A 13452-nucleotide genomic window follows, 5' to 3' on the forward strand; every position below is an offset into this window, starting at 1 on the left:
ACACTGTTTCTCCAATTTCCTTTGCATCCACAACCCTTTCATGTTTTTCACTGATCGAAGTGGAATAGACTGCTGAAACTCTTGGTATTAATTTGATGTGCATAATGATTTGAGGAAGGCTGTAGTCTTAATAGCTGCTTTAAACTTAGAAATTGATCAACTGGATAGGACTTGATATTTCCAAGCAATCAAGACCTAATAAGCATCTTTGGAATCTCTTAATAGGGCAGGTCTATTTTATGTGTATCTGAGCCCAGAGAATATGGCAAGGTTTTCCATTGGAAGCCTGGAAGCTTTTCAGCTTTCTCCAACAATTGTATATTTTTTGGGGGGGTTCTAAATCCTAGGTAGCGTAAAAATGGTGGAAGCAGATCGTCCCGGAAAGCTGTTCATTGGTGGGCTGAATACAGAGACGAATGAGAAGGCTCTTGAATCTATCTTTGGCAAATATGGTCGCATAGTAGAAGGTAAGTACAAAGCATCTTAAGTTATGATTTATTTATTTATTTTTCACATTTTTAGCCCACCCTTCCCCGGCAAGCCGGGCTCAAGTCGGGTTACAACAGTAAAAATTACAATATAACAACCACAGTAAAATATAAAATGTAAACTATAAAACCATAAACAGCCCAATTAATACAAAAAGATGGTCGCCATGTTTAAGCGCTTACTGTAGCAGGTAAGGCCAACTATAGTATGTTGTTGATTCGGCTAACCACCCTCACTAGATTGTAAGCGGGGTGGTGAGTAGGGAGACCAGTACGGATCTTGCTTGATGAACTGAACAGATCTTGCTAAGCTTGCTATGATGAACTGAACAGCCCTGATCTGCTGAAATGATAGAGCTTGTTTGTCCTCTAAGAAGTTCTGAGCAAGTTTCTATAAAAGCTTGGTATTTGTCTGTCATGAGCTAGTGGAGTTACACTTTGTTCTGTCTTCAGTTCTTCTCATGAAAGATCGTGAAACCAATAAGTCAAGAGGATTTGCTTTTGTTACCTTCGAGAGCCCTGCGGATGCCAAGGATGCTGCCAGAGATATGAATGGAAAGGTAGAAGCTATTCTGTTTGCTTATGTTTTGCCTAGCTGAGAACAGTTGGATTGCCACAACAAATAAATGCTGAGAAGGTCTGAGCATGGAAGCGATCTCTGGAAATTTTGTGGTGTTTGCCTTATTCAAGCAAAATAGTTGTTACAGTTCTTAATAAGGTTAACAGTCTTATATTGATAAAGTGATTCTCTCAGGATAATCATGACTATTTTCTGAACTAAACTTGGGGGGGGGGAACATAGTATTTTGGGAAGAATGCTCAGGACCTAAGCCAAAACAAAGTTGTGATCTCTTTAAAGTTTTACAGATTTATTGTAGCATGTGCTTCTGTAAGCCAGAATCCATTCCCTCAGAGGCAGTAAATTTTACATTTAGTTAGGAAGTAATAATGCACCACATAGATACAAATAGAAGGGAATGAGGAGGGAATTACTGTAAAGGAAGAAGTTGAAAGGTCCAGTGTTTCAAATATAATTCTAAAAATCCTGATCAAGGTGACTTGAAAAGAAATTCTGTGAAAAGGTCTGTAGAGCTTGTACAGGTATTTAATTTTAAAAGTATGTGTTTGGGCCTCCTTTGAAATGCAAGATTGAAAAAATTACTTGTCTTTAATAAAACGTAACTAAGTAATCACCAAAAAAGGGATGCATATTCAGTTTTCTGTTAGTACTGTGAATACCATTGCATTAGGTAAGTGGCAGGCGATTAGATAGGCAGGTCCTCTATAGATGTCCAGCCCATGCTTCATGCAGTAGTAGCACACTTGAAATGCAGTCCACAAATTGTCAGTTGGCCTAGATTCTTAAATCACTTCAAAGCTTCTAAAACTTTAATCTCTAAGATGATCATCAAAATCCTACTGGACTTTCCTAACTTAAGCAAAAACAGTGACCAAATTCCTAGCCCAGGTTTATATACATTGCTACAGAAATCATGCTCAAGATCCTTGAAAGACGCAGGTTTGTGAAATTCAATTAGGCTTGTTATGAATGCAGGCTGAAACAGTAACATGAAGGTGGAAGAGCTGGATTCGATTACGGTAGCCCCTTGTGTGTGTGAAGCATCGTCAGGTTGCAGCTGACTTATGGCGATCTGGTAGGGTTTTCAAGGCAAGAGACTAACAAAGATGGTTTGCCATGGCCGCCTTCTGCATAGCGACCCTGGTATTCCTTGGTGGTCTCCCATCCAAGTACTAACCAGGGGTGACCCTGCTTAGCTTAGAGATCTGACGAGATTATGCTAGCCTGGGCTATGCAGCACCTTTGAAAACAAGATTTTCAGGGTATAAGATTTTGAAGTCACAGCCTTCTTCATCAGAGCTTTGTCTTGAAAGCTTATACCCTGAAAATCTTGTTTGTCTCTGAGGTGCTACTGGACTTGCACCTAGCCCTTCTACTGCAGAACAACATGGCTACCCTCTTGAAACTATCTTCATGGAGGTGGAAGGTGTACTGCATGGTCTTCAAAGACATAACTCAAATTTAGGAGCCATCCTCATTTTTCAGCCTTCAAGGTATCCTGTTTTAATTATCACACTTTCTAATTACTGGGGTGGGTCCCACCAGCTTTTCTAGTGATGAAAAAGCGGGAAAGGATCCTATTTGGTCACTCAAAAAGGTTATGGTGGAGTCATAGGACTGAACAAGACTCTCATGAGAAAGTGGCTATAGTAATGGGGAGGGGCAGGATTTAGTTGAAAGCTGGTTGGATCCATCCTGCTGCTATCACAAAACCTAACTTTCTCACAGATTCAACATGGATTTTTGAAGAATGGCAGAATTATAGGGCCTATTAATGTGCCTAAAGGGCTATCTTAATTTCAGGGAAACCATTCTCAAGATAAAGCTCTCTTCAGGGCTTTTAGTTTCCATGATTTAGGGTACATTAGCACAATAGTGATGTTATACCTTTTCATTACATAAATTCCCATCTCTCACAATGTGGAGGAAGTTGTCCTTTCCAGTTGTATCAAAGAAGGAGAGTGGGCAAGGACATCAGCAAACAAGCTATGAGAACAGGGTTTTATTTAAAACTATTTTACCTTTTGCTTCTTCTGACCTCCCTTGCCATAATCCGCAGAGAGGCTCTGCTACCTTTGGGAAGCTCTGCTCCATCCTCATTATTAGACTGGAACTTTCCTAAGCTAGCAGAGTCCCATCTCTGATCATGGCTGTAAAGGGAGTGAATGCAAGTTGTTAGAAGTGATGGCAGCTATGATTGTAAGAGACAAAAATACCAGGTGACCTGGCAAACAAGATTTGTCAAGCCTCGTCCTGGTCCTCAGTTACATGTACTAAGGGGGGGCCTTCTCAGTTCCAATCGTATCTAATATAAAACATAACTTTCAAGAAATAGAAGCAATAACTGAATGCAACAGAGATCCCATAAAGTAAACAAAGATAAGGATTAGTGCAATTGTTCTTAAAAGCAAGGTTTTCTTGCCATTAACGTAGTTGAATTCTCTGTTTAGTCTTTAGACGGAAAATCCATTAAAGTGGAACAGGCCACTAAACCATCCTTTGAAACCGGTAGACGTGGTCCCCCACCCCCTCCAAGGAGCAGAGGCCCCCCCAGAGGTCTTAGAGGTGGAAGAGGTGGCAGTGGAACACGGGGTCCTCCTTCAAGAGGAAGCCATTTGGGTATGTCTGAACGCCTGCCTGTATCTAGACAATGTATAGAGGTTGCTGGTTGGTAGTATACTGGAAAAATCATTGTGTAAACAAGGAATGCTGTGCTCACACATTGAAACTGGAGTAACACAAATGAGGAACCTTGTTTACAAAAAGAAATTCATGATACCTTGGTAAGAGATGAGTAATCCTTGCGCAAACTAAAATGGTTGAAGTGTTCCTGTGTTCACCCTGTATCATCCTGGTAGAGCCCAAGAAGAGTATTTGTGTTATGGCAATAGAACTAAGGATTAACCTCATGTTGGTTAGGCAAATCAAAGATGTTGCTTAATACAGTAAACTTCCAAAAACTTGTGGACAGTGCTCATCATGCAGAGTCCTGATCAACTGTAGAACATTGAGTGCTTCTTCATGAAGTTTATTGTGTGTATGTGAGAGAGCTTAATTCCTATAATGCTAAATAACCAAGAGCTCACTCCATCATAACATTACATCACTCAGAATAAACTCTACATGTGCTGTCACTACTTTGGGGGGGGAAGCCTCTTGCACTTACAAACTGTTGACAGATTATGCTGGCTGATTTTCATTCTTCATTACCTGCTATATGCTTCTACTGTTTTGAGCATCAAACTAAGACCCCTGTTTGAATCTGTTCATTGTCAAGTCTTAGAATTGGACGGGGTCTTATAGACCATCGAGTGTGGAATGCAGGAGGGAAAAGCTGTGGACCTGGCCTGGGCTCAGTGTGGGAAATCCAAAGCTGTTCCTAAAAGATGCTGTCTATCTTTTATTTGAAGACCTCCAGCATAGGATATCCCATAACACCCATGGCAGTTGTTTCTATTGTTATGCTGCTCTTCCTGTTAGGAAATTTCTCCTAATATTCAACCCGAATTTATGTTCCTGTAACTTAAGCTCATTGGAGCAGCAGAAAACAAGCCTTTGACCACTTCAGTGTGACAACCTTTCATGCCCTGGAAGAACATCATACCGTCCTCTTCTCAATATTCACTTCCTTTTAGGCTGAATGTACACAGTGCGTTCAATTAGTCTATTGTGTGCTCTGCCTAGTAAATTCACTGTTGCTGCGAGTTTACTCAATCCTAGGTTTTAAGAATAGAATATGTAATTTTGGTGGATTTACTCAGATCAGATTTGTGCTGTATAGTTAACCTTCACTGCCATTGTTCTAGGTTCTTCTAGGGGCCCTCTTCCAATGAAGAGAGGTCCACCTCCACGCAGTGGGGGCCCACCACCTAAAAGACCTGCTCCTTCAGGACCTGTACGTAGCAGCAGTGGAATGGGAGGCAGAGGTAAGTCTTTCCAGACATGCAAGTGAAAGGAATGTAGCAGGGATAATAAAATCTCTCATGGTTCTCTGTTAACTAGTAAAACCAAGGAGCGGCCTCAATTGATTTGATCGTTAGAGGTCCACAGCTCATTGCTGGACTTGGAAGTCCTTGCTTATTCTGTTCCTTCACTTAATTTGGTGGGTGGACTGGTGCCTTCAGTTGTGCTGACCTGTGTAAGCAATCAAACTGAAATTACTTGCTGACTCTAAGAGACTCTGAAGCCCAGTGCAAGATTGGTCCCCACTCTTGTTTATGTATCCCTTGTCCTGGCGAACCATTGTTACCCACTGGAGCAGTAAATAAACCATAATAAGCTACTGTGCTGTTTGGAACAGTCTTTAATACCTTGGAGCAAGCATGGCTTTGGTAGGCCACTTCTCCTATGCTACAAAAGCTTATGCAGCAGCTTTAGAAGTGTTGCAGAGTATAGGCTTGTGAACTTTGTCTCACGTGTATGTTCTGTGGCCCATTTTGGAGGAAATGAAACAGAAGAATGTATTATCTCTAATATGACTTTGTTAACCGCCTTTCTTTCTGACAGCATGGCTATATTAAGCCTCTTCCTTACTCCCCTGTGTTGGTTCAGTGGTTACCTGTTTTCCTTGCACAACATGGTGGCAACGGTCTATCAGTTTTACTATTCTTTTCATAAGGTTGACTTTGTAATGTTGTGCTTCGTGTTTGATTTCTTTAGCACCCCTGTCACGTGGCAGAGACAGCTATGGCCCACCTCGTAGAGAACCACTACCATCACGAAGAGATGTCTACTTGTCTCCAAGAGATGATGGTTACAGCACTAAAGACAGGTAATGTTGGTCCCTGTTAGTTAACATTGGTCCCTGTTAGTTGAATATTTGCAAGTTAACTGAGATCAGTAATCCACTATAGTTCTTTTTTATTACGATTTATTTAATAGCAAAAGTAATTTCATTTTCGCTTCTACAGTTATTCAAGTCGAGATTATCCAAGTTCCAGAGACGCAAGGGATTATGCGCCACCTCCACGAGATTATGCCTACCGTGATTATGGTCATTCTAGTTCACGTGATGAGTACCCCTCAAGAGGTTACAGGTATCTTGTGTTCAAGTGTTTATCTGTGAGAGTCTGTGATATAATGCATCTGATCAAGTTCTTGTAGGCTTGGTAGTCAGCCTTTGCAACACAGTGGGAACAAAGTAGTTTAAATAATGAAAGTTGAGGCCATCATTATACCTCACAATTATTCTTGCTTAAGACCCCATTGATTTGCTAAGTGCAGTTCTTAAGCCAGCCAGAGAATGGTGTGAAGGTACATGATCTGTGAAGTAGTCCATCTGTGCCTGGATAGGATAGTATGAAAGTTTAAGAGAGGGGTGCAAGTAGAATATTATAAGTAAGCATAGATTTGTGACCTGTTCCAGGATCAACTTGTACTAAACCTCAGTAGTTATTCCTCTTACAGTGACCGCGATGGCTACGGAGGGCGTGACCGGGACTACTCGGATCACCCAAGTGGAGGCTCTTACAGAGATTCATATGAGAGTTATGGTAAGTGCTTATTTTTAGGGTCTTAAGGAGGTTTAACATGACTTGTTTTCTACTCGAGGGGGAATTCAAATGCTGGGCTTGCCCACCACAGTGGAAAAAGTACAGTTATTTTATTTAACAGCACAATTGAATTGCAGTTCCCATAATCTATCGAAGCAAAAGTTCAACATTCATGAATTGCATCTATCACTGGAAAAAAATGGCTGAGTTTCTTCTGTAAAATTGCAAGCTGTTCTGGAATAACCCCAAAAAGAGCTGCCTTGGGAAAAACCAGCGTCTTCAAACAGCCTTTTATTTCATTCACTGCCCGATACTCCCCTGCCAAATGTCCCAACATGTGAGATTTATATAATCTCAGTTAATACAAAAAAGTAACAGAAGCCTATGATTCAATTTTTAAACTCAGATGTAAAATTGTGGTGATATGATTTATAGTGTTGCCCTATTACCTGACCATTGAACCTGCAGGTAACTCACGTAGTGCTCCACCTGCACGAGGCCCCCCTCCATCTTATGGTGGAAGCAGTCGCTATGACGATTACGGGAGCACCCGAGATGGGTATGGTGGAAGTCGAGACAGTTACTCAAGCAGCAGAAGTGATGTCTACTCAAGTGGCCGTGATCGTGTTGGAAGACAAGACAGAGGCCTGCCCCCTTCTATGGAAAGGGGCTATCCGCCTCCACGGGATTCATACAGCAGCTCAAGCCGCGGAGCACCCAGAGGTGGCGGCCGTGGAGGAAGTCGCTCTGATAGAGGTGGAGGCCGAAGCAGATACTAAACCTTTTAAACTATTGGACCAAATCAGTTTTTTCCTCAAACAAACGGAATGTGGAAGTTCTATCTTCACTCCCAGAGGACTACTGAAAAGTTGTTTTTACTTTTTTATTGTTGCCTGTTAAGTTCCCCTCCATGACTTATGTTTTTTGTGAGGAAAAAGTAAACACTTGTTGTTTCATTTCAAAATTGTTAATATTCTCTCAAAAAGCGGATGTTAATGTATGACATTTGAGCCTGTATTACTAGTGTTGTAACTTTCACAGTAAACGTTAACCCTAAAATGCCTCACTTCTCACCTCATCAATGAGACCAGCAAACCTAAGGCTCCCCATGCAACGTGCAGCCATCTAAAATGGCCATGGATCATTCTACGTATGCAAACGTGCCGTTTTTCTAGGCACCATTTTAGTTGTTGGAGGGTGGTGGGGATGTGTGCCAAACTAAAATGTTAAGTGCCAAAATGCACACAAAGCTCCCAAATACGAAATTTCTTCAGCCTTGTGTAAAATTCAAGATACCATTCAGTCATTAAATCAAAACAACAAATGGATAATGCTGAATGTGCATTGTGCCTTTCTACGTGTTTCATTTGGGAATTTGCAAGAACCTCATTCCCCTCCCACATAAAATATTAATCTGTAGTAAACAAGCTACAGAGTTCTGTAAATAAAAGGTTTGACCGGTTCCATCAAAGAAGCGACAAAACAATACTTGCTCTTACTGTTTCAAATTTTTGCAACCCTGTAGTGTCTCATTTTTAAAGGAACATCTTTGACTCCAAAGGCAAAATGGAGAAAATAAGATAAGCAAAGAAGTCTTTCTCTCCAACTTCTGAAAGGCTTATGGCTTCATATAAACAGTGAAACTTACAGCATTCCACAACAGATTTAAAGCATCAAATGCCTGTGAAACTGCAAAGATGGTAAGCAAAGCAAACTAGTTTTTCAGTCTAAGTCAAACTTGAAATCAAAACTATCATCTTCCTAGTACGGTAGGATATGCTGTACATCATGGCAATGGAAGTTCTATCTAGATATAAAGAATACAGCACCCAATGGAAAAACTGTGCTGGATAACCTTAGGCGAAGCCTTCCAAATTCAACATAACCTTATCTTGGATGAAAGTGTGTATGGCACAAAGCTTTAGAAAATGACACTTTTAAAAAGCAGCTCATTGTGTAGACAACCGTATTTCTGTAAAAGGGTTGGGAGGGGTTGCCTTTTGCCCAGTTGTTTCAATGAAGATACTTAACCAGGCTCCTCTGTATATTAAGGAATTAAAACCCTAACATAAACAGAAATTGGCTTAAGTTGCCAAAATCTAGATCATCTTGGGGAATTTCAAGCAAGCCATTATTACAAACCTGTTGTTTAGTTGGATGCCTGATCACTTTTTGTATGTAGTCTTGTGTGGGGAGTGTTGATGCAAAATGGCATGACCTGTGGCACATTTTCATGACCCAGGTGCAGCCGCGAAGTTCAAAGATGCTCTTGATAAAACTTGGAAGACCTCCAACTAAAGTTCCACTGTAGTTCTCAAAATATATTTGCCAATCAACCTATGGATTGACCATGAAAATCACCATTGGAAACGAAATAAGAATCCATAAGCCATGCAACTTATCACTAAGCCACCAGTTCATTTCCAAACCAGTGAACCTTCCACCTCAAACTAAAGCATTAGAACTTGAAACATTAATCGGCAAACCCAGGCATACCGGTTTGTTTGTTTTTTGGGGGGAGGTTATGGGCTTGGGCAGCTTGTGCTAGCTCTATTTTTCATATCTCTGTTAACTGTTGCAGGCTGACTACCTAAGAAGATGTGACCTGAGATGCAGCACTTGAATTGATGGTGGACACCATGGGTGCTGGCTGAAACCATGTATCAGGTGAATCCTAGAGTGGAGCTATAGGTTTAAGAGCATTGCAGAGCCTTTAGCTTGAACTTGAGGACTAGCACCAGCTTCGAAGTGGAATTGAAACTGAATCTTGATGCCTAGACAAAACAGAAACAAACCAGCAATCTGTGTTCTACTCCACTAGGGAAAATGTTAATAAGCTGATGATCCATTTTTTTGTACTGAAGGCTTCTCTACATGTTCTCAGTGAGCTCAGTACATGGAGAAATAGCTGGCTTTTAAAATGTGCCAGTGGCCATAAAGGGCATCACTAAGCTGGTAGGTTTGAACGGAAAAAACTGCCTTGAGCACAAACAGAGCATACCACGATATATTGTGGAAGATTGTACACAGGTGCCATTGGTGTAAACTCAAGCTGCATGTAAAATTAACCCTGACGTGAGCCTTCTGTAGAAATAGTGAATTGCTGCTGTTCTTAAATAATCTACACAGCTTCTCAAAAATTAAGTTGTGTGGCAGATTTTGCCACTTGGAATGTATTGGTTCTGTTTTGGTTGTTAAAGTACTCCTAGTCAATGCAGTTTTTAGAAACGTCTCTGATAATGATGTGGAGGCAACTAACATTGGCTTCCAAGAGTGCTTTTGTGAGTGCAGCCTGCTGCTAAAGTAGCAACGCTAACTGGAGTAATTGATGGCAGCCAGAGGGCTCTATTGGACATACAGGAATGTGTTTAAGTCCCAAGTTGAGACAGGAAGTGCTGTTCAGCATTCTGCAAAGCACTGAACAAAGTAGCTTATTGAGAGGGTGTTAAGAGAGGAGCGAAAACTACTTGAATTCTAAAGATTGTTTTGAGCTGTACTAGGCAATGCTTTTACACAAACAGCATTACACCATTACAAGGATAGTGTGTCTACTTCTGAGTGAAAAAATAGTCTTCCCAAAGTATCTCAAGGACAGAGGCGGTGGAGCATATTTAACTATTCCAGTCAATAGTCTCTTGCAAGCTTTTTTTTTTTTTTTGGCTTTGAGGATTCAGATTAATTTACTCTTTGATCCTGAGCCAGGTCATAGTTTTATAATCATCTCCTTTTCTCCCCTTCTCTTTGAAACAGTGCTGATATACTACTTTCTCTTTTTCTTTTAGGTACTTGGTTAAGAAGAGTGGATGTCCATAGAGAAGGCAGCTGTTGGGCAGGCTTAAAATATGATCGCAGTGTTTAAGGGAGACTTGTCAGAGGGAAGTCAAAATGCTATTGTGCATCTTGATTATAGGTCCAGGAAAGGGAACAGAAGCAGTCCTTAACATTTGTGGTCAAATTACTTGGTTACCTTTAACAAAGGGGTCACCTGCCTCTTCTGAGTAATGAAGAATATTGTGAACTACTTCCCTCCCCTGTTAAATTTCCAAGTTTAGGACTAGGAAGAGTTCCAGAAATGAAGCTATCAGCTAAGCATCACACAAAAAAATTACGAATCTTTTTTAAAATTTGAAAAGAAGCCTAGAGCAGATCATTTTGCAGTCTTTTCCTGGGTCTTCAAGGGGATGCACAAACTACAGCAGCTAGTGAGCTACCAGTAGTTCATGAGCTTCCTGACCATTGCTCTAACAGGCACTGTTATTAAAACCCTGCAAACAGTGCATCTCAAAATGAAGAGTTGGTTTTTATATGCCGACTTTCTCTACCACTTAAGGAAGAATCAAACTGGCTTACAGTCACCTTCCCCTCCCCACAACAGGTAGGTGGGGCTGAGAGTTCTAAGAGCTGTTACTAGCCCAAGGTCACCCAGCTGGCTTCATGTGTAGAAAACAAATCCAGTTCACCAGATTAGCCTCCGCTGCTCGTGTGGAGTGGGGAATCAAACCCTGTTCTCCAGATCAGAGTCCACCACTCTTAACCACTACACCACGCTGGCCCTGTAGCTGTTTGTTGAGTGGCACTAGAAAGCCCAAATTTGGCTCCTCTGAATTAGTGCCGGAAGTGTCTGAGACACTTGTGCTTAACTGAGTACATTATGAAATTGTAATAGCAAAGTTACATGTTCTGTAGCTTCAGGCAGATAATTTTAAAACACCATATGCAATGCAGGTCAATCTGGTTCTATCCCTTACACCAGCAGTCCCCAGCCTTTTTTGGTATGGTGAGCCCCCCCACCCCCAGTCCAAATTTACTTGATATGGTACCCATCCAGGGCCAGCAGCCTCGCAAACTGATTTAGCAGCCATCTAGTCAAACATTCTATTTTCTACAGTAACTGACCAGATGCTTTTGAGAAACCAATATGATCTGGGAGTTACTGTTTCCAGGGTCGGATCTTGGTGTCCAACATACTAAGAAGCAATGGGGAGGGGTGGTTGTTAGAGAGGGCTGGCCCATGGCCCACTTTTGGGTCCCAGCCCACAGGTTTGGAAACACTGCCTTACACCATTCATATTTGGGGAAAGGGCAGGAGTTGCAAATGGCCTGGTTTTTTAGTAGGCTTCATTAGCTTTTTTCAATAAAAGTTATATTTGAATGAAATTTGTCATCGTAATTGTGTCTGCTTTCAGCTGTATTTACCAACATTAAAAATTACATTTAAGAAACAATTTTAAATACTGTTAAACATTAACTTGAACCTTAAAATAATTGACATGAAATGAGGAAGACTTGTATTCCATGTCAGTTGCATGTGGTACTTTGGCAGGTTCTGTCTTCTGGTTGCTCTAATCACTGGGCAAGTGAACTAGTACCTCACTTCCATTTCTTCCTCTGTTTGAACAAGGCTGTTGTACACCTCGAAAATGGAGAAAGTTTCTAGCCTTTAAATGGTTGGAGATCCAAGCCCCTCCCCCTCAAGCATTTGAGTGAGATCTTGGTTCCAGCCAGTGTTAAATTTGTAGACCTTTACTTCTTTAAGTGAAGGCTAGTTTCATAGTAAGGCACAACACAGCCCATGCCAACTTCTGGTTTGATGGAGATGGTTTCTTTACCCATCACTGAGCAAGGGCATTAAAATAAGAGTTAGAGGTTTTTGCTGTCAGAACTTAATATAGTTCGTTTTTTGTTCATTGGGTATCATGGCTAGGGTTACTGATTTATTACTGTCCTTAATTTGCATACATCATGAGTTGCTTTCTGCTAAGTGTTTCCTTTGGCTAACTGGTTTCACATACTTTCTGTTACACAACTTGGATGTCTTTAAAGGATGCCTGAGGTCAGTTGGCAGGACAGTAATGACAGACTTAACGCATTTTTTAAGCTGCAGCGGGAAGTAAAAGTTCTCAATATGAACAGGGAAAGAGATAGATCATGATGGGTAGCCGTGTTTGTGGCAGGAGAAAAGAGCAAGAGTCCAGTAGCACCTTAAAGACTAACAAAATTTCTGGAAGGGAAGGAGGGCTAACAAGACTAGTGGAGGGATGGGCTGTAGTTGCAATCAATGCTTACGGGCCACTTCTTTGTATATTCTAAAGTGAGTCTCAGTTTACAAAGTAAGTCCTACTGAGTTCTAAGTATGAAGTATTGTGACATTTTAAGGATCCTTGATTTGCAATCATAATCCAATGTACTCACCCTGGTATTCTTTATGTTACCAATACTTTTGAAGACGTCTCTTCTGGGTCATTTTTCTTCAGGGGGCTTCCCAACTGGTCTGACTTCCTCCATTCCAAAAAGGGATTTCAGTTATTCAAGGCCTGTTTGAATTTCCAATCAAGTGTTCTGGATGGAAGTTCAAGTTTGGTGTTTGTAGTGGGGATTGCTAGTTATTGCATCTGGTCAAATTCGACTTTCTACTGGATTTGTCTGACGCAAGATGATACACTATATACTACTTTTCCTTAAGTTAATGCTGAATTCAGGAACACTTACAGAGACAGGTGCCTAAAAATCAAGTACACATAGGGCAGAAGTTCTAAAAGGTTTTCCTAAATAGGAAACGTCTTGGCCTGTTTGGCCCAGGTGAACCTGATCTCAGAAGCTTAGCAGGGTAGGCCCCAACCCTCACTTTGCAGAAGGTGCTTCTTGCATTACGCAGGTAAGGGGTGGCTTGTGAGAGCATAATAGGAGAATAAAGCCCTAGTGACTGAGCAGAGTTTTGCAGTGTGTAGATAACTATCCAGTAAGCAAAAAACAATTTGGCTAGTAATTTTTTGCATCCTTTTATCTAATAGTTGACCTCACCAGAGTTGGATTTCAAGATGTCTGCCACTAGGTGGAGACAATGGCCAAGGCTTTAAGCTCTCTGAATGAGGAGGGCTGCTGTGAAGCTGAT

At 41.1% G+C, this 13452-nt stretch overlaps 1 protein-coding gene and 1 non-coding gene across 2 annotated transcripts; both read left to right on the forward strand.

Annotated features, from left to right (window-relative positions):
• Nucleotides 1-341: 341 nt before the first annotated feature.
• RBMX (RNA binding motif protein X-linked) lies at nucleotides 342-7619 on the forward strand. Its single transcript, XM_056859935.1, has 8 exons — nucleotides 342-467; nucleotides 942-1048; nucleotides 3519-3687; nucleotides 4875-4994; nucleotides 5728-5839; nucleotides 5979-6104; nucleotides 6460-6560; nucleotides 7029-7619. The coding sequence occupies exons 1-8, from the start codon at nucleotides 359-361 to the stop codon at nucleotides 7337-7339; spliced, it is 1155 nt and encodes a 384-aa protein (XP_056715913.1). The 5' UTR covers nucleotides 342-358; the 3' UTR covers nucleotides 7340-7619.
• LOC130486640 (small nucleolar RNA SNORD61) lies at nucleotides 803-875 on the forward strand. Its single transcript, XR_008933760.1, has one exon. It is a non-coding gene; the product is annotated as a small nucleolar RNA SNORD61 (small nucleolar RNA).
• Nucleotides 7620-13452: the final 5833 nt, after the last annotated feature.

This window comes from Euleptes europaea, chromosome 13 (genome assembly GCF_029931775.1).
Source record: "Euleptes europaea isolate rEulEur1 chromosome 13, rEulEur1.hap1, whole genome shotgun sequence".
NCBI classification, from domain to species: domain Eukaryota; kingdom Metazoa; phylum Chordata; class Lepidosauria; order Squamata; family Sphaerodactylidae; genus Euleptes; species Euleptes europaea.